General features: G+C 36.9%; 1 protein-coding gene across 1 annotated transcript in view; it reads left to right on the top strand.

Moving 5' to 3' along the window:
• ELP3 (elongator acetyltransferase complex subunit 3) overlaps positions 1-22070 on the top strand; it is a 101498-nt gene that overhangs the window by 40569 nt on the left and 38859 nt on the right. Inside the window, exons 10-12 of the mRNA XM_027853891.1 lie at positions 9526-9719; positions 15986-16076; positions 19052-19117. Of these exons, the coding sequence (XP_027709692.1) occupies positions 9526-9719; positions 15986-16076; positions 19052-19117 (351 nt within the window). The remainder of the gene's footprint in view (positions 1-9525; positions 9720-15985; positions 16077-19051; positions 19118-22070) is intronic.

The raw sequence follows: 22070 nt of genomic DNA, 5'->3' as shown, positions 1-22070 counted from the left end.
ATTTCTTTTGCTATCTGCCTCATTAAGAAATGGAATTGTGTTTATATATGAAAGAAACTTTCAGATGTGGTGCTATACTTTTGTTAATATCTCTTTTCTTAGTTTTAAAAAGCTGTCTTTATTTAGAGCCAATGCACCCCCAAATAAAGAAACATTTACATAATGAAAATACGTCTCAGGCATCACTATTAGTAATTCCTCAAATAATGCCTCCATAATAATTTGTGGTTTTGAGTAGTAGTCCCAGGTATTTGAACAACAGGACTATTAACACCTAAAGCATAGTTTTCATTAGCAGAACTCCTGGGAACATCAATAACAGTCAGTGCTCTAAGGGCCCTATTAAAAGAATATAGTGTGTTCCAAATAATAGCAAATAGCCTAATCTCAATTAATTATTCTTAGTATCCAAGGAGAAAGGTTATTTCACCAGTGTGTCTTGCAGATAGTCTCTTTACATAAGCAGATTTATTTATCTGCTTGTTTGTGATCTTCTCAGTCCACAGGGAATATTGGCAGACCTATCTCATTTCTAACTACATCTCAGCAGTTGAATGGTAAAGAGCTAAAATGGAAACTCTGATTTATCCCTAGAGAATAATACTCTCCAAGTTAATGGTTTCATTTCCTCTATAAAATTTTTAGTTAGATAATAACATTGTTCAGGCCCAGTAGAATTCAGAACCTCTTTTCCAACTTCTGAGTGACTTCAGTTTGTACTCTAAATCCTGCTTACTATTTGTTCCTCAGTTTCTTTCATGTAACACCTGGCTCCTAATTAGCAGCATCCAGGTCTTTCTAGATTTAACTTTACTCCAAAAATAGAGTGGCTGAGTCAGAAGTCTACCAGTCTGATTACAAAGACTCTGTTGATATCTTGCCTTTGGACAGAATCAGGACCACTCTCATAGGCTGTCATCTTTTCTCGCTGAAAACAGGTCCATTTTAGAGCCCTACTCCCCACCCCCACCCCCAGTGGGGAGACTGGCAAAGGGCAAGAGATTAGGGTCTGTATTGAATAATCTATATCTATATTTCCATAAATTGCTTAATCATTATGAAAGAAGAAATTAAAATTTAACATAGATTCCTTAGTGGAACAGGAAAGAGATAGTTCTCTGGTTGGTTCTCTGCATCATTCTCAAGATCTCTCATCATGTATAATTTGGGTCAGAACAATTCAGAAGAAGAAGAATTATTTAGTAACCTCTCATGTGTGAAATTTCTCACTGTGGGCTCTTTACCTCATATTCCCCTGGTTTAATTAAAAAAAAAAACCAAACACTGGACTGGAAGTCAGGAGATCTGAATTGTAGTCTCAGTTCTGCCATGATAGTATTTGAGATCTAGAGCTACCAGGGACTTATAGAGAAACTGAGACTTGGAGTGGATAAATGACTTGCCCAAGGTCTTATGGCTCTAAATCCAGTACCCTTTCCATTACAGATTCTAACCTCAAAGAACTCATATTCCACTTGGAAGATATAGCATATACTCAGATAAGTAAATGTATAATAATTTGAGGAAGAAGGGATCCAAAAAGGCTTTGCATACAAGGTAGCAACTGAGCTTTGATTTAAAAGAAGATGAAGGTCTTGAGAGGAAAAGATGATGGGGGGAGTACATTCTAGTCACAGGGCAAATCCTGTGTAAAGACACATAGTATGCATTAGAATGCCAAAATGCAAGAGTAACTAGTAATCCAATTTGACTGGGACTTAGAGTGTATGAACTAATATAAAGACTGGGAAGGCCATAGGGGACTTTAAATGCCAGACTGAGAGGGTTGTGTTTTATACTAGAGATGTGAGAGAGCTACTGAGATTTTTGATTAGGTAAGTGGCATAGTTAGACCTGTCTGTGCCTATGTAGGTTCTGTTGGCATCTGTATGAAATACAGACTGAAAAGGGGGAGAGACTGAAAGAAGACAGACCGATTAGGAGGTACAGAATCCCCTGTCCTTAAATAACCCTCACTATATCCTACTCTCCCCTCAGGCTGTCATCTTATATCTCTCCTCCTCTTCACCACCAAACTCCTTGAAAAACTTTCTCCACTCAGTGCTTCTACTTCCTCTGCTCTCCACCTCTTCTAAACCCTTTGCAATCTGGTTTCCAACCTCTCACTCAACTGAAACTAATTACTCCAAAGTTATTAGTGGTCTCTTAATTGACAAATCCATGGCCTTTTCTCATTTCTGATCCTTCTTGACCTTTCTGCATCCTTTCACATTGTTGATCATCCTCTCCTGAATACTTTCTCCTCTTAGGATTTTCCTGATACTGCTCTTTCTTGGTTCTCTTCCTACCTAAGACCATTCCTTAGTCTCCTTTGCTGCATCATCATCCATTTCATATCCTCTAACACTGGATCTTTAGCACGGCTCTCTCTTTGGCTCTTTTCTCTTTCTGCGCTTTCAGGGACATTGTTGCTTCTGTGGGTTTAACTATCATCTCGATGTGGATGACTTCCAGATCGATGTTTTCAGTTCTAGTTTTTCTCTTGAAAGATTGGGATTGAGTAGTTAAAAGATAACGGATATCCATGGAAAAGAGCAGTTGTAATAAATATAGTACGATAATTTGAGCATAGAGCTAAATCAAATGAAGGTTTTTTAAGGATAAGGAGATCTAGATATGTTTTAGGTAGGAAAGAAGGAGCCTATTGATTGAAAAGGATTGATTTGAAAGACACTGATCTAAGGGGTAAGCTCTCAAAGGAGACAAAAGAGAATAGGATGATTTAAATGTGGGAGCAAGTAAAAAGAACAATAAGGTTTTCCATCTAGATTCTTGCCTGTGTGTGAAATCTATGAGTTTGGCAGCTAAAGGAGAAATGTAAAGTATACGAAGAGACAATATTCATCAACTGCAAGACAGTTATTTGTGTACCTACTTTAAAAAGGCCTTTTGATTCAGCAAAATTCATTCTGGTAATAAAAACTTTGGGTGACATTGGGCTCAACCTCATATAAATAGATCTGTTGGCAGAAATGAGCAGGGTTTGTACAGTAGAAGTTCTGCTTCTCCAGAATCCACATAATTTTTACAAGAGAAAAGGAGTAAACTAGAATAACACAGTCTCCATAAGAATATTTACACAAATATTGGTTATGGGGTTTCAAAATGATAGTATAGGAAACTGTCATCAGGAGACTGACACATTTGCTCTTTGCAGACAACTGCATAACATTTGCCAAAGACCTTATAGATTGGGAACGTAAAATATAACAGCTACAAAGAAAACTGTGTATAGTTTACTAGAGGTGAATTTCTCTAAGGCCAAGTGGATATACAATGAATCTTGAGATGAAAGATGTTTCAAAATCAACAAGAGAGAAATCGAAGAAGTCAATAGTTACATGTACTTGGAGGTACAATGGAAATACCATTAAAGGAAGATGCAATAGATGAAAAAGGCATCCTGAGCAAAAAATTAAAAAAAATCACCGTTGTGTTGGACAATCATTGATTCAAAGGAGAACTACTCAAAGATTGTGATTCTTCCATTACACATGATGCAAAACAAGAGCAGATTATAGTCAAAAAAGGAGGGGAAAGATACTAGTGTAAAGAGCAATAAAAACGACATAGAGTGTCCCTTTACCAATGCCTAATGAAGAAATAGAACTTCAGACTTGAGTGACAAGCATATCACAGACTGTTTACAATGCCAGAGGATAATATCATAAATTCAGATGTTCATTGTCAAAATCGTAGGCCTAGAAACAACCATCAGATAAACAGAAAAAGTTAGATACAGAAATGGAATTCTTGTTTTTCTAAACAAACATACAACAGAATGGACTGGTATTATGTCATTCTGTATTCATATATGTTGGACTTGAGAGACTTAAATTTTATAGGCTAAGAGCAAACCCCGTGTGAAGCTCTGTCCTCATCTCTCCTGCTTCCAAACTCAGCACTGACACTTTCTAATCTATCCTGGGAAAAAACATAATCTCTCAAGCCAGTGCAAAAAATGGGCCTAAGCAAACTTGCTTCTCTTTTTCTAAGCCTGATTTCTTTCTGACTCACACCATCACAGTGAGTAAAGAATGTAATTCAATGTTTTATTTACAAGGCCTGGCAGCTGAGTCTTAGCTTGAGGATCAGCCCAATTGTTGTTAAGCTGTAGATTGCCTTTAGAAAAAGTAAACAGAAATAGTGAAATTTTTACTAAAGGAGTTGAGTAAGCAGAGGAAAGGCTTGGGGTTTTTTGGGTTTGGTGTTTTTGTTTGTTTGTTTGATTGTTTTTGGGTTTTGTTTTGGTTTTTTTTGGTATATTCGACCTGTAGTTCCTAAATACATGAGGTTTTCACAGTTCTGATTTCTAATGGAAATTGGTTCTGGAGCAAAATTCAAATAATCTCCATCCAATCAAAGTTTGAGTTGTGATGAGGTAAGAGAAAGTATTTAGAGGAAGTGACCAAGAGTATAAGAACTCTGAATAATTTTTTCTGAAAAGGCCCACTAAAAATACAGCCCTTGAATATTACTACTTTTAATATTGAATCATACAGAAGTCATCCAGTCCATCTTGTACCTAAAAGGAATCTCTGTTACAGTATCCCTAAAAAAGTTGTTCTTTAGCCTTCACTGGATAACCTATAGTGATAACAGAAAAACCCAGTACCTCCCAAAGCAGTCCATTTCACCTTTGAACAACTCTAATTATTTGCAAGTTTTCTTTCTTCATACTGAGCCCACATTTATCTCCCTGAAGGTTTCCTATCCACTACTCTTATTTCTGGGCTTTGGGACCAAGAAGAACAAATCTAAGCCATTTTTCATTACATAGTCCTCCATTTACTCAAAGACAACTTGGATCACTTCCATCATTAGAGCAAGTTGTTTTCTGGCTAGTCTAAACATTCTCTTTTCCTTCAACTGATTCTTTTAGGTCACTGTCTCAGTTTTCTTGACTGACTATTTTAGTTGCCTTTCTAGATACACTCTACTTTGGAACCATTCTTCCTACAATGCGGTGCCCAGAATTCCACATGACCTGGATAGTACAGACTAATACAAGATTGTTGGCCCTCTCTGCTGGACACAGTGCTTCTCTTAATGAAGGATGAGTTCATATTAGCTTTTCTAGCTGCTATTGTACTCTTAACTTGAGCTTGCTATTCAGAGAAACTCCAGTTTCTTGTTCCTTTTCACACAAACTGTTATCTAGCTGCAATTCCCCTGTCCCATACTTATTCAGTGTTTTATTTGGACCCAAGTATAAGGCTTTACATTTGTACTTATCTGCTATATCTTAATAGATTCAGCCTGTCACTATAGCTTGTCAAGATCTTTTTGAATCTGGACTCTATTATCCAGTATGTTAGCTATCCCTTCAGCTTGGTGTCATCTGCATATCTGACAGGTATGGCGTGAATTCAATAACTACTACTTCTTGGATTTGGTCATTTAGCTAATTTTGATTGCAACTAACTGAGCTATTCTTTATTAATCCCATGCTGGCTTCTAGTGACCAGTACTCTGGCACTTCATTTCTCTTTCTAACTGCTTACAAACTATCTCTTTTAATATTACACTTTGAAAATTGACCCAGAATTCAAGCAAACTAGCCATTAGAAAACCAGGACAGCGCTTGCCCACCTCCAAACCTGATTTTTGACAATTTTTCATAGATTAGCAAGTGACTTAGCTTCCTCATCCATAAGCTGTTACTATATGAGGAGATAAAGTTTGGCTCGGCATGTTAGGGAATTAGAATTTACTTAAGGAAGCCAGATGAACTCTTACTATCTGCTCACTTAGATCAGATTTCATCCACTGTTTTTGTTCTTCCAGTCTAAATAAAGATCATTTGTTTTGCTGGAGAAATGGACCCATTCATTCCAAGCAGCAGTCTTATCCTTTCATCTTTCTCTTACTTTCAATGTCGCTAAATTACCCTGCTTTGTTATCCTTAGAATTTATCCCCAGTTCATTCTGAGCTTTAACATTGCTGTCACTATTCTTACAAGACCATCCTATCCTTCTCTGTTTCTGTTTTTCAGTTATCTATCCTCATTTCCATCCTCTCTACTTGTCTTTTTAAAACCTAAGTTGACTAAGTTTCTCCTATGCATCTGCATTAATCTTAGATATATCTTACTCTTAAACTTTCATTTATTTTTAAGTTTTATTTATGCCTTTTGGTTTTTAAACTATTTCACAATATTCTCACCATTCTCCCACCCCCAAATCTTCTCTTGTTATTTAAAAAAAAAAAGTTAAGCAAAACCAGCTAATATACCAGCCATGTTTGACAACCTAAGTAACATTCAGCACCTGTAGTCAAGAGGAGAGATGTTTGTTTCATCATCTGCTCTCCACAACTAGTATTAGGTATTGCCTTTACTCTTGAGTTCAACTACTTTTTACTATTATCTTGAGTTTTAAACTCTTTGTTAAGGTAGGGGTCTGTTTTCAGTGTGGAAAATGTACTGTCCCAAGCTTCAGGGGTTTTGTGTAGCTGTTTTCAGAGATAATTCTAGGGACCTGTAAATTTTCAGTTCATCCAAGGTGGTATAATCAAATGAGAGGTGTTTACTCCTTTCCTGGCCTGTGCTCTGGTTGATGAGTGACCACAAGCACTCTATTCTGCCTTGGGAACTGTGAGGCGATTCCCTCTCCACTGCTGCCACAAGCTCCACCACACCAGCATTCCTCCTCGCCTCAGGACTGCCACCCAGAACTGTGACCCAGATCCAAGCATGGGAAAAGCAAGAGAATCCTGCCTCAGCACCAGCAAAGAGATCCCTGCAATCCCCCTCTGATCAGCCGCTTGATCCCCCCCTTTGTCTGTGGGCTGAGAACTCTGGAAGCAGCTGCCACCCTGGGGTGCACTGGGACTGGGGCTGGGACCAGCTTCTCTCTCACCATGGTCAGATACACCTTTCCTACTGACGTTCTAAGTTTTCTTTGGTGTTTGTGGGTTGAGAAGTCTGGAAACCACCACAGCTCCCCTTCATTCAATCCCCTGAGAACTGTTGCAGGTTCGCTGAGGTCCTATTTTTGCCTGCATGGCCCAAGCTGAACTGTGCTCCTCTCCTAGCCCAGCGTAATAGACCTTTCCAATCAATCATCCAGGTTGTCTTGGGCTGGGAATTTGTTTCACTCTGTCTTTTTGTGGATTCTGCTGATCTAGAATTTGTTTAGAGCCATCTTTTTACAGGTGTTTGGAGGGGTTTGGGGGAGACCTCAAGCAAGTCACTGCTTTTACTCTGCCATCTTGGCTCCACCCCTACTATTATCTTTATTTACCTTATTATAGTAAACGTCTGTATTGATCTTTTGGTTTTACTTTCTTTACTATGTATCTCTTCATATAAGTCCTCCATGTTTCTCTGAATTCCCCTTATTCTACATTTATTATGAAGCAGTAGAATTCTATTACCTTCATGTACCACAATTTATTCAACTAATTTCTAGTCGATTGACCCAATTTTCTTTTAACTCTAATCCTTATCCTAATTTCTTTTAAGTTTTATGTCACTGCAAAAAGGCCTACTATGAATATTTTGGTATTATCTTTTGGACCATTCTTTCTTCTTTTGTCCTTTTTGGGCAAAGAGTGTCTGAACACCAGTCAGTGGGAATACTAAGTCCAGGTGTCAGAACAGTTTAGTAACTTTTGTTTAATGATTCAAAACTATTTCCCAGAATGTGTTAATGTGCTTATTTTCCCACACCTCCTCCAATATTATTTCCATCTTTATAATTTGATGGGTGAGATGAAACCTCAGTTTAAATTACGTTTCTCTTATTAGTGTTTGGAACATTTGATTTGATCATGGTTGTAAATATTCTGAATACCTATTGTTTATTTCCTTTGACTGCTTATTTCATTGAAATCCTTTGTATTTGTGTCTTCAGAATATCATTCTTCCTTTACCTCTTTAGCCAACTTTCTGTATAAAATTTTGGGATATGGAATCATACAATCTATTTTCTTAAAATTTGGAGCATTTAGACTACTTGACTTTCCTATTTTTCTCCATCATGAAGTGTGAGGTAGAGTTCAACTATATCTCAATGTTACCATCATTTCAGATTCAACCACTTCCTTCATATTGGTCAAAATCAGATCAAGAATACCCCTCACAACTTCCTCATATTTTAAACAATGAAGTCATTAACACAAGTTAAGAATTTATCATCCACCTTGCTATCGGCAGAGAACGAACTCTAGCATATATCTGTGTGCTTCTTTTAGTAGTGTCTTTTGTTCCCAGTTGAATCCCCAGAAAGGGTATTGGTTGTCAGGTTTGGCAGTGTTACCTCCCTGGAAACAGCATTTGTTGTTTTTCAATCCTGTCCAACTCATCATATCTGATTTTTCATGATCCCATTTGGGGTTTTCTTGGCAGAAATACTGGAGTTGGTTTCTCATTTCCTTCTTCAACTCATTTTACAAATGAGAAACTGAGGCACACTAGGATTAAGTAACTTGCCCAGCATCACACAGCTACTAAGTGTCTAAAGCTGGATCTGAACTCAGGTCTTCCTGATACCAGGCCCAGCACTCTACTCACTGTACCACCTAGGTGCCCTAATAGCTAATCTCTCTGTTGTTAATGTTAGGTTGGCATATGAGTACCTCACTGTCTCTTAGCAAGGAGTCATTAACCAGCACCACTTTTCTTAGCCCCTTCACCTTCTGTCTATAGGTGACTAACTTTTACACTGTTCATATGGAACTCATATTTGTCAGAGGCAGAAACAAACATATCATACTTTTGCCAGTTCTGTGCAATATTCCTCTTGCTCTGCATACTTAAGAATAGAGACCCTCACTTCTGTCTTCTTGTTGTTAGCTTTTGTGGCTCATTCACTTTTCAAACTGCCTGTTTGCCACATGAGATTTCAACACATTTATGGACTTTTCAGATTAGAGCCCCCAAATATTTGTCCCATTGGGAAATTGATACTGATTATGAATTGAACTTGATCTGGTCCTCTTTCCTCTGGGCCAGTGGTTACCTTTGAAAGGAAGCATTCTTACTAAAAAAGATCCAAAAAGTTTTGACTAACTTGTGTATCACTCTGGATAGAAAAAAATTGATCTATGAATTAAATTGTGAAAGATCAAGACAAGCCATTAACGAAATATGTAGGACACTATTATCCCTTCTTTAACACTATCTAGTTTGCTAGGTTGCATCAAGTTCCAAAACAAAGAACTATATATATAAGGTAACAATTGGGCAGCTAATTAAAGTGGTAGAATAAATTATACTAGGACCATCAGCCTATACTTGCTTTAATATTTGGGTTTTCTGGAACTGAGTTAAAAACTTCATTTCAGTACCTTCGTTAGAATTGTACTTCATTGCTTTTAAAACAAATCCTCAGCTCCAGTCAGTCTAAACACATATCAGCTAAGTGACAAGGAAAGACAATCCAGGAGGATTCTGGGTGGGTAAGATAAACTTACCCAAGATTAAAAATTCACACTGAATAATTCAAAAAGCACATAATCTGTGTATAGATAATTGAGAATTGTTTATTTTTTGTCCTCAGGAATTTTTTGAGAACCCTGCCTTCCGCCCTGATGGTATGAAACTCTACCCTACACTGGTGATACGTGGAACTGGACTTTATGAGCTTTGGAAATCAGGAAGATATAAGAGTTATTCTCCTAGTTGCCTTGTAGAATTAGTAGCTCGAATATTGGCTCTTGTACCACCATGGACACGAGTGTACCGAGTGCAGAGGTAATGTGTTGCTCTGTCCATGTTATTTCTTACTTCAATACTTTGGTGGCACTATGATCTCATCATTCTTTGGATATTCCCTACATTGGTACAGATCAGAACTGTTCCATGAATGCCTTCTATCAGTGATTCTTGTTCAGATCTTTCCATAAATATTCAGTAGAGGAGTTACCTAGTCTGCTAGAGAATTTCCTTGAAGATTTTTGATTTTCACAGATAACAGTATAACGCTTAGGCCTATCTATCTTTTATCCCTTGTTCTATTGCCTTTTGTCCTAAACATCTTTTATCATTTGCTTGTATCCACAATGATCTCTCCATTGACTTTTGAGTCACCAGCAATTTTGATTCTTCAGGCATAGCAGTATTACTATTTGCAACTATGTAGCATGTCCAGACAAATGTTGATATTGAAAATACGGGCCTTTTTTTTTTTTTTTAAATCAGGAAACAGCTTAGAATCATTGAAAAGGCTGCACAGTTTTCCAAATGCAGCCTAGCCACTATTTTTCTTAGTTCTCAGACCATCTCATTGTCCATCTGAAGTTCCTGTCCAAGATGTGCATAGTGATAGATCAATTCAGTAGACTTTTCCTTCCTAATACATTTCATGGTTTGGGCACTATTGATGAAGCAAATGCTTCCCCTGCCAAAATTCAGTTGACTGGCTCTGTCTGTTCACATTTTTACCACTCTATTATAACCAATGAATATTTTGAGAGGCTTAAAGATATGAATGATTGGGACACAGTAAAATTTATCATATCTAATTTATCATAACTAATATCATTTAAAATGATATTAGTTTATTGTTTAACCCCAGAATCTTAATGAAGTCTGGAAGTAGAAGGAATTGAAAATGAACACGTAGTATCAGAATTTCTCTGCCCCTTTGAAAAGATGAGGAAGGACATGGTAGAGAACTCTCTCTCTGCAGTTACTGCCATTATTAAGGGGAGATTTACTTGGAAAATGAAATCTTCTCTCAAACCAGTTTTGATTACTTGGGAAGAACTAAAATGAACTTTACAGTTCCCCTCTCCATGTAGTAACCTCATTGGTCTTCAGATGAAAATCTTTGGTGGGGAGGAAGGAAAATAAAATCTCTTTTGCAATCAGAAACTTCTAATGATCATCTACAGGAAGTCTTTCCAAGACTCTCTTAATTCTAGTGCCGAGCACTTTACAAATATTAACTCATTTAATCTTCACAAACCCTGGAAGGTAAGTTCTGTTGATAACCCCATTTTACAGTTGAGAGAACTGAGACAGACAGCTTAAGTGACTTACCCAGGGTCACACAGCTAGTAGGTGTCTGAGGCCAGGTTGGAGCTCAGATCTTCCTGAATCCAGACCCAGTGGTCCATCCACTGCATTACCAGCTGCTTCCATGGTATACATCCTGTCTACATATGGCACTCCTTTTTAAGCTGAAATCTAGACCTGCCTTCAAAACTGCTAGCAGAACTCTGAATGAGAGGCTGTGGTATACACTTAAGCATTAATGCTACAGGGCAGAGATGTCAAATTTGTGTGGTCCCTAGCACTCTGGAGTGTGGCCCAAACCAGATTAAAATATGATTGGGAAATATTTAACAAAATTAATAAAAATAGAGTAAAACATAGATAACACTGTATTTTAAAACTAACTGAACATGTGGCCCACAGGGATTTTTATGTGCAGATTAATGGCCCCTGTTTCTACTTGAGTTTGACACCAGTAATGGAGGGCATGTATTGGATTTTCCAATATGAAGAGGAAATTGTTGAACACTGTTTTATGTATGTTGTTCCAGAGCATATGTGAGAACAGAATACTCTATCCAATATTGGGGAGAGGGCAGCCTAGTGTAATAGAAAAAACATTGGCCTTGGAATCAACAAACCTAGGTTCAAGACCTGCCTTTGATACTTACTAGCTACCTAGCCTCAGTAAGTCACTTAATGACAATAATACTACAAAAAACAGCAGCCCTCATTTATTTAGTGCCTTGAGGTTCACTATATGGACATTAATCTCATTTGATCATTTCAACCACCCTGCAGAGTATTATTAGTATTATCTTCATGTTATAGTTGAGAAAACTGAGGCCGAAAACATTGTGACTTGTCTGGGGTCTTTCAGCTATTAATTGTCTGAGAGATGTGTATATGAAATATCGAAACCAGTGTGGTAGACGAATAACTAAAGATATCTGTGCCCTATATCTCTCTTGCCACTCCAGATCCCATTTGTTGGTTCTTGTCCTGAGAGATATTAAATTACATATCCAGGAGAGACTAGTTCTACCTAGAACTTCAGGGTAGAACTGAGTGACCCAAGGTCATTAGAGGTAGTAGTGTTTTGTACTCAGAAGGACAAGAGAGGATGGAATGTTTTATAACTGTGCCAATATAGGTAAACAGACTCTAACCACCTTTGAATAAGACACCAGTCATAAAAAGTAAGGGTCAATGTGCCAGGTATTGAGTAAGGCCTTGGGACCACAAAGACAAAAATTAAATAATCCTTACCCTCAAGGAGCTTACATTCTCTGTCAGGAGTTAGCATATATGTAAAGATAAATAGAGAAGTTAGTAGGATTTTGTTAGTGAGAGGGGTTTCATTTAAAGGCCTCATCAGTCATTATATCCATTTCTGCCTCTCTGTCCCCAGTCTTATCTCAGAGGAAGGGGGTTTTGTCTAAGTAGGCTGCATTACCCCATGTAAAATAACTTACTATTAGTGGATCTTGCCTTCCTCTTCCCCCTCCACTTCTAGATTTTATTTTCTTTCCAGTGCTGTCTCTTCTGCTTCTGGTCCAGTTTGGTGGGTGTCCCCCAAGGCTCTGTGCTGGGCTCTCTGTTCTGTCTCCCTTAATGACCTCATCTGCTCCCATGGGTTCAGTTATCATCTCTATATAAATCATTCCCAGATATATCTGTCCAGCTCTAATCTCTCTCTTAAGCTCTAATCTCACATCATCATCTACATTTTGGACATCTTGAATCGGATGCCCATCTCAAATCTCAAATGCACCATGTCCAAAGTAGAACTCATTTTCTTTTCCCTCTAAACCCTTTCTTCCAAATTTCCCTGGTCAATTGCACCACCATCCTCCCAGTGAGCCAGGCTCACGACTTCAATGTCATCCTTAACACCTGTGTCTCACTCACTCCACATATCCTGTCTGTTGCCAGGTCTTATAAATTCTACCTTTGCAACATCTCTCATATAAATCCCCTTCTCTGCACTCACACAGCCACTGCCCCGGTGCAGGCATTCATTACCTCACTCCTAGAGTATTACAGCCGCCTGCTGGCTGGTCTCCCTGTCTCAAGTCTATTCCCACCCCATCTATCCTCCGCTCAGCGACCAAAGCAGTGTTCCTAAAGCACATGTCTGCTGTTGTCTCTGTTCTACTTAATAAATTCAGCTAGCTGTAAGATCAAATATAAAATTCTCTGTTTGACTTAAAGCCCTTCACAGCCTGGCCTCTTTCTTCTCTTCTAGTCTTCTTACTCTTTAATTCCATGCACACCGTCCACGGTGTAGTGACTCTGGTCCTTCTACTGTTCTTCATGCACGTAATATTCTCATCTCCTGTCTCCATGCTTTTATGCTGCCTGTCCCCTGTACTTGGAATGCTTCACCTTCTCACCCCTCCTTCTTATTTCCTTGTTGTGCAGTGGATGGAAGTGTTGGGCATGTAGTCAGGAAAACCTGAGTTTGAATCCTGCCTCTGACACTAGCTGTGTGACCCTGAGCAAGTAACTTTGCCTCTGTCAGCCTCAGTTTCCTCATCTGTAAAATGCAGAAAATAGTAGCACTTCCCTCACAGGGTTGTTGTGAGTACCAAATGAGTTAACATATGTAAAGCAGTTTGCAAATCTTAAAGCGCTATATAACTGCTTCCTTCAAGACTCAGCTCAGATCGTGCAGCAAATGGGTTTTCTGGGTCCTAACCATTAACAGGCGAAAAATCTAAGGAGATAGAAGGTTCAGCATTACTGTAAGCTTTCAAGCCAACTGGAGTATAACTTTTCAATGGTGTTATAGAGTGAATTCCTTTTTAGATAATGGATTGGATTGGATAATTTCTAATACTTCTTTTAGCTCTGAAATTCTGTGAAAATAAAGTAACGGTTAAGCCTTTTTACATTACTTACTGAGGTATGAAAATACAAACATACATAATTACTACAGTTTTTAACATTTCCAGGATAATAAAAAAAGGGCATAAATGATTTGAACATTCTTGGGATGATAAGATTTAGAGCTGGATGAGACTTTGGAAGCCATTCTCCTCCAACCCCTTCATTTTACAAATGAAAAAATTGAGACCTTGAGAAGTGACTTGTCCGTGGTCAAACATTGGCAGAGCCAGTTCTCACACCAGAGCCTCTGACTCCAAATTCAGCATTCTTTCAACTACACCCAGATGCCTCCTAGGCTTATGTAGCATATCTTAGATATAATAAGAGCAGCAAATATGTTTATTTCAAGCCAAAGTGAATGCATTCTACTCTGGATATTATTCACTTGATTTCTTCTCCTTTGTTAGTAAGCTTGAACAACAGCTTATTAGCTATGTGAGTGCGATTTATGTAATTTCTTTAGGTCTCAGTTCTTCACTTGCAGAAAATGAATTAGACTAGATGATCTCTCAGGGCCCTTTCTAGAATGCTAATCAAACATAGATCAGACATTCTGCTTTAATATATTATAGTCCTGAAAATAACGAGTTAATTTTTCATTAAAATTTTTAAAAATCACCCATATACACAATGATCTTTCTTGATCTTAGAAAAAGAAAGTATTCATTTTATAACTTTTATTTTAGGCCTTTTCATTTTAGGCCATCTTTATAACCTTGGCTCAGCTAATTAGCAGAAGCAGCACTTAGAATCTCACCTTAGATTTAGATCATCTATGTGAAAAGGCTATTTTTCTCCCACACCTGTATAGACCTTTTTTCTGAAGTACTCTTAATACTAATTGTCTGGATTTTTGAACATGGAACATCTTTTCAGCTCTAATAAGGCAAATAAACTGGCTGATTGGCTAATTGTGTTTTCTTTGCATTTGTAGGGGTAAATGAAAAGAAATTGAAAAAAACAAATCCATTTAGAGAATTGATGTGCAAAAGAAAGATAGTTGGCATGTTCTGTAAACAAAGACAGCTAGTACTTAGAGTTGAATAGGAAATAGTTGCCCAAAAGGCAAGCAATATTCTCAGTGTAGATTTTTCTTTTCTATAGTGTTTCTTGTGCCATCTTCAGCTATTGAAGTTCGTTGGATAGGGGTAATTAGAACAATTTCAGTGATAATTGTACTTTATAATTACAAAATATTAATATATTTTATATTGTATGTGCGTATGTGTATATAGTATATACACACATACACGTATTTTATCTCATTTTTTCTTTGCTCTGCTAAACTTATGTGGATAGTGCAAATGTCTTGAAATCAAAGGTTTCAGAATTGGAAGTGATCATACCTGAAAAAAAAATCCCCTTTATAATAACATCCTGACAAACATGCATCCAACTTCCACTTGAAGACCTCTAGTGATAGAGAAAATGTTTCCTAAGGAAACCCATATAGCTCTCATTATTAGGAAATTTTACTTCATATTGGGTAAAATCTATCTCTCTAATTTCCACTCATTTGTGGATCTCTTTCCTTCTTTTCTTTGTGTGTTTATGTTGTTTTGACCATATAAGTGTTTAAAAATACATTGATAACAGGAGAGAGCCTTTGAAGTTTTATATGGTTTCTTACAAAGGCTGCCTTTCTTTGAATGCCTATGAATACCATAATAGATTTCCAGATACAAGAATTGGGTCCTTAAAGATAAGTTGGAGATTAGAAAAAGATTCAGTACTGCCATTTTACTTCAGTAGGATTTTCCTTCCTTAAATGAGTTAAAGTTTTTAAACTTTTATTTCTAGTTTCATTTAGAACAAACCAGTTTGTATCATCATCAGAAAATTATAGGTCTTTATTAGTCATTTTCATAATATTTTCTAGTGCTACATGGTAATTTTCATCAAATGTACCTTACTGCAATCCTGGGGGTTGAGTATCATAATTTTGTAGATGAGAAAATTGATGAAAAGATGTGAGAAGTGAAATGCCTTGCACCTGATCTGTGTGTGTGTGTGTGTGTGTGTGTGTGTGTGTGTGTGTGTAATTGATTACTTAATCTATGAAACAATTCTGCTTTAATACAGAGCATTATTTTTATGTCCCAATATCTGATGTTCTTTCTCCTCTACAGAGATATACCAATGCCTTTAGTCAGCTCGGGAGTGGAGCATGGGAATTTGAGGGAGCTGGCATTTGCAAGAATGAAAGACCTTGGGATACAGGTAAAAAAAAAAAAACCAAAAACCTTATGATTGAGATCAGAGTAACTAGATAAACTGAAAAAGCTTTCTGTTAGGTTGCTTCTTGCAAGTGATGGCCAACAAACTTATTAGGCATTGTCATCATTTAACTTACCTGTTCTCAGCAAGTGAGTGTTGTGGCCAGTGATTGCTCAGGGTGCACTATCTCATGTCCCTGTCACCTTCACAGACCAGCGTATTTCAGTTATCTGCGTTTATGTCTTCCACTTCCCTTTTAGTCAGCAAATACTCTTTGAGCACCTACTAAGTGCACAATGCTGTGCTAATCTCTTTGAAAAATACCAAAAACTCTAAGAGATCCTCTCAAAGGATTTATGAAGTAGATGAGAATACAAAAATAAGTATATAAAGCAGTTAACAAGCAATAGAAGGCAGTTTTTGCTGTTTCCTACCCCCATTCGCACACCATGATTAGCACAAATCACAGGAAGTAGATACTTCCCTTCTCATGCTCACAGTCTCATTAATATGCAAACAGCAACTATAAAACATTTTTTGGAATTCAGCCAAGCATCTTTGACTGTGGTCAAGTCTATTTACTACAGATAGTTGCCACAGTGGATAGAACATTGGCCCCTAGAGCCCAGAAGACCAGCCTCAGACACTTACTAGCTGTGTAACCCTGGACAAGTCATTTAATCTCTGCTCATCTGTATTTATTCATCTGTAAATGGATATAATAATAGTACCTACCTTACAGAGGTCTTTTGTGCGGTTCCAGTGAGATGATGTATGTGCAGCACTTTGCACACCTTAAAGCACTGTATAAATACTAGCTGTTATTACTAGCTACAGACAAGCAATGATGCACATATACATTCATGATAGCAGTGCAAAGAAGATCATGATTGTTTTTTTTTCTTTTATTGTAATGTATTTTTATTTTGAATTTAAACACAAAAAAATGATCATTTCTACATATACAGCAGAACACTAAAAGAGAACTGTATATGAAACTCTATTTCATACTGCTTATTTTTTTAAAAGCATATAAGTAATTCCAAATATATTATTTTCAAAACTAACTTGCTTGTCTTTGCTTCCTTCTGAACTCCCTTCTGTTGTCTTCTGTGCTTTAAGAAAAACCGTTTCAGTGGTCCTCTTTTGGGTGGGGTGGGGGTGGCGGGTGGCACATCACTAATTGCTAATTCTTTGTTTCCCTTCAGTCCCCTTTCTCAGTTCAAAACTGAGAGGGGAGAAAAATGCCTTGTAACAAATAAGCATAGTCAAGCAAAACAAACCTACACAGTGGCCATGTCCAAGAAAATGTCTTTTTCTGCACCCTGAATCCATTACCTAGCTGTCAGGAGGTGGATAATGTTTCATCATAGGTCCTCTGGAGACATGGTTGGTTATTGCATTGATCTGAGTTCTTCAGTCTTTCAAAGTTGTTTTTCTTTACAGTGTTGTTATACTTATATAAGTTGTACTCCTGATTCTGTTCGTTTCACTCTGTATCCGTTCATACTACCCAGGATTTTCTGAAATTTTTTTTCATATCTGCAAATAATATTTGTAGTGCAGTTATTGTGGTTATATTTCATTATATCCATATATAATTTCATCATCAATTTCAATCACTACAATTTTATCAAGGTTGTTTTTCTTTACAAATTTGTTGACAGAGTATAAATTATTCTGCTGGTTCTACTCATGTTATTCTGTATACATTCATAACCAAGTCTTCCCAAGTTTCTTTTAAACTCATCTTGCCTCTATAAAAATTAAAAGCAAATGATGTTAACCTTCCTTCACTGGCTTTCTTTGGTCATTGTTTGGGCCTTAATTGGCTCAGAGTGAATGTAAATAGCAATTTTTTCTGTTTTGGCCAGAAATCCTGAGGGTCTTCTCCTCCCAGATTGATTTTTTTTTTTTGACTAGGTGAAAGAGGTCATTCTCTGCCTCATGTCTTACCTAGCCTTAATCACTAAATGGGCATTGCCTCAGTCAAATTGAGACATGTTAAGGAACTTAGCTTAAAAAGGCCAAGGTCTCCCACTGCCTCCAGGGCCATCTCCAGTAGTCCTAATTTGCATCTTGCCACTGGACCCAGATGGCTCTGAAAGAGAAAGTGAGGCTGGTGGCTTTGCACAGCCCTCCTTCACTTAATTCTAATTCACTTGCATGTCATGGCATCACCTTCCTGATGTCACGGTCCTCTTTGAAAACGAAGGACAAACAATAACAAGGATAGGAACTTTGCAAATAATGCAGATGTGGAAATTGTTGGTTGTGTTTATCTTTTACATTCTATATTTATATTTCATAGAATCATAGGGTCTTAGCATTGGAAAGGATCTTAAAAGGCATCTATCTAATCCAATCTCCTATCCTGTATATGAATTCATTCTACAAAATCCCTGAGAGTCATTCAGCTCTGCTTGAACACTTCCAATGATGAGCACATCTCCCAAGACAGTTCCATTTTTTAAAGTTCCTGTTATTAGTTGCTATATTGCATAAAAGGTTGCCTCCACATAATTTCCACAAAATTCTGTCCTCTATATATAGACTGATTGTCTCTTCTTCCCAATAACAACACTTGAGATATTTGATGACAGCTATCCTGTTCCTCTCTCAACCAAGCCTTCTATTTAAAACTCTAATTGTTATGTTCTTTCCCCTGGCTCATACTATTCTCTGATTTTAATAATAATGTTCTTAAGGCTTGCCTTACATGTGGTGTCTTTCTAAGTTTTCGAATACAGCGAAATTGTACTTTGCATATATTTTTGTATTCTCCATTCCCAAAGTATATTAAGCATGACTTGGTACATGTTTCATTTTGAGGTTGATTCATTGGATTTCTCTGAGTGAATCATGTCATTGAAACTTAATTCTGAATCTCAGAGGTTAGTGAAAATGGCCATCAAAGTGCTGAGCCCAGCCCTTTATTGTGTATTTTTCTTGATATTCCTTTTTTTTTTTCCAAACAGTGTCGTGATGTGAGAACCAGAGAAGTTGGAATCCAGGAAATTCATCATAAAGTGAGGCCATACCAGGTTAGTTTCTTGAATTTACAAAGATGTATTTTTTTATTTTTCATAAGATGATTGTCAGACCCAGGTTCATGCCAACAGGCTTGGGAGATTGATAGGTGGTGAGCCAAGAATAAGGGAGTGGTTTAGAGATGAGCTTGGGCATCAGAACCAACATTAATTAAAGGAGACTAGAGTTTAAGAGACGTTAGTTCTAGGAGACTTGGATCCAGCCACCAGAATCATTTCTCCTAAAGTACTGTCAGAGCAGGTGCTAGAAGATAAAAGCAGAATGAGAAGTTTGGTTGTTATCTTAGTATTTGCCTGAAGGGGACTGAAGGTTTTTCTACTTCTTCTCTGGGTTGCAGCTATATTGGAATTGAGAATGTAGAGATTCTTTAATGGTTTGGGGCTGAAATCTTCAAAGTTAGTAAGTCCATACCCTTAGAAACTTCTGAATCAAGTGGTTATGTTTCTCAAGAATTGTGTTTTTCTGTAGTTCTTATAGCCTAGCGTCTAGTCCCCAGAGCCATCTCCTGGCATTGAGGATCCAACATTTGAGGTCTGTAACATTATGTAAGGTCAAATCCCAGTGTAGTTCTTAGGCATCTGAACCGTACTGGTGCTCATGAAGCAAATTTGGACATTCCTCTTTTGTCCTACCTTTGGTTTAGTGATCTTCAACACAGCTATGTTCCATTATGCAGATTTCCAAGTTTATACAATGAATAACTTGAGAAACTGATGCTTTGCTTGATAGGTGATTATAAAAAGGCATTGTAAGTGCAACCCTTAGCTTACCATGGAAGTACAAATGCAAAGTGCAAACTTTTTTCAGTAGCATAAAAAATTTTTAAAGGCTCATAAAAGATCTTTAAAATATCATAAAAACAAATACCTCTTAAATCCATTTTTTAAAAAGTAGTTTTATTGTTGCCTTTTGTTTTTATGCCATAGTAATTTCACCATAATCACCCATCCGCACTGAAGCCTTTCTTGTGTCAAAAAAAAAAAATTTAAGCAAAAACAAGTAACAGAATAACTGCCTGTTAGAATGTATTCTATGTGACACATCCATGAATGCCAACCCGCCTCTTTACTGAGAGGAGGAAAGGTTTTCTTAATTCTGTAGGACTGAGATTTTTCATTAAAATTCATCATAGCTCAACTGTTTTTTAGGGCTATCACTTTTTATATTTAGTCACAGGGTTTAGAGTTCTCTTAATTCTTCCTCCATCTGAAGCTATTCTTTTTTCAACTGCTATGCCAAGGTGTGCCACGGTTATATGAAGGATTTCCAGAATGTATAATGGAACCATTCCCTTCTTTGAGTTATATTTTGTAGGTTCCTGCCAAATACTTCCTATCATAATTTACGCTTCTCTGAACTCTGAGATAAGGTAGGAGTAGAACCTGCCAAGGAACCCAGTTTTGTTTTTTTGTTTTTTTGTTTTTTTTAATGACAGTATAGAATAAACAGTAGGATTATAACAGTAGAGTACCTCACTAAAAGTTTGACTTACTAAGATTTAGAAGATACTCACGTTTACTTGGTTCAAAATCCTTTTCCAAAAAAACAAAATCCTTTTCCAAAGTGAAAACAAAGCTCCCCAAAGAACCCTTCCTCTAGAATTAGTTATCCCTTTACACTTGAAGATGGTCTTCTTTCTAGGCCAATTTTATATCCAGAAAAAAAAAAACAACACATTTCACTGTGTTTAGTGATAAATTAGCATTTTCTCTTTAAATATGTGGTTTTTTAAGTTTATTACTTTTTTTTTTTTTTGGCTAGGCAATGGGGTCAAGTGACTTTCCTAGGGTCACACAACTAGTAAATGTTATTGTGTCTGAGGCCGGATTTGAACTCAGGTCCTCCTGAATCCAGGGCCGGTGCTCTATCCACTGTGCCACCTAGCTGCCCCGAGTATATTATATTCTTAAAAGTCATTTATGTTATGTCTCTGAGCTATAATGTCTAATAAGTAAATGTCTTTGTCAGTAGGAAAGTATTTCATTTGTAGAAACTCATTTCAAAGACAAGTTTTCAGGGAATCACTAGATGCTTGTTGATTGAATGAAGAATTAGTTGCATAATATAGGAAACTGTTCCTCAGCAACTCCTTTGGGTATGTATAGTTGTATTTTTTATCCCACAGTTATATATCTTTAGAAATATAGTATGTTACTGTTAATAAATATAAAACATCTACTTTCATCTAGGCTGTGCTTTCTACAAAAGTCGCCTTTCTTCTACAATTTCTTGCATACTTTCCCCATATTAAAATACTGTTCCTGTCCTTAAGACACTATTATGTAAGGGAGAAAGATTTTTTTTTAATACAGTTTAATGTTTTCAGAGTCTTGTTCTTAAATAAAAATTTTCAGTCTTAGTAAGATTTACCTCTCAGGGATGAGTAAGTTATTTCATAAGTGAGGAAACATAGTAAGATTATAAATGACTAAAATTTCACTTTGATTCTTGGGGCAGAACAGGAATTAACTTCCTTAGTTTGTTAAGCAAGTCATTTTAATTTTGAACCTTGGCTTATTTTCTCCTTCTCAAAAAGAGAGACAATAACACATATGCTGCTTTCCTTGTGAACAAATGAGGTGAAATTTAAGCTAACCAAAGTAAATGCTCTTAAAATAATACGATTATTTTAAATCATCATCTTCCTTTTCTTTAATATCTAGTAAAATCATTGTTATTCCATATAAAGTCCCAAATCAAAGAACTATCTCTTGAAATAATAAATAGATGCGTTTTTAAAAAATGCTTTATTGATACTTTTTGTTTTTACATAAGTCATTTTCAGATATTTACCTCACTCTGTGAGCTTACCCTGTAACAAAGAAAACAGTTGAAACCAACCAACACAACAATCATGTCTGACAGTATATGCAACATTCTACAACCTTAGTTCCCTCTCTTTCTCAATCAGAAGGAGGGAAGTATAGTTCCTTATCTTTTTTATAG

Source organism: Vombatus ursinus, unplaced genomic scaffold (genome assembly GCF_900497805.2).
Source record: "Vombatus ursinus unplaced genomic scaffold, bare-nosed wombat genome assembly UNPS02010219.1, whole genome shotgun sequence".
NCBI lineage: Eukaryota > Metazoa > Chordata > Mammalia > Diprotodontia > Vombatidae > Vombatus > Vombatus ursinus.
Note: the sequence above shows the minus strand (reverse complement) of the source record. Positions and strands in the feature narration are given on the sequence as shown.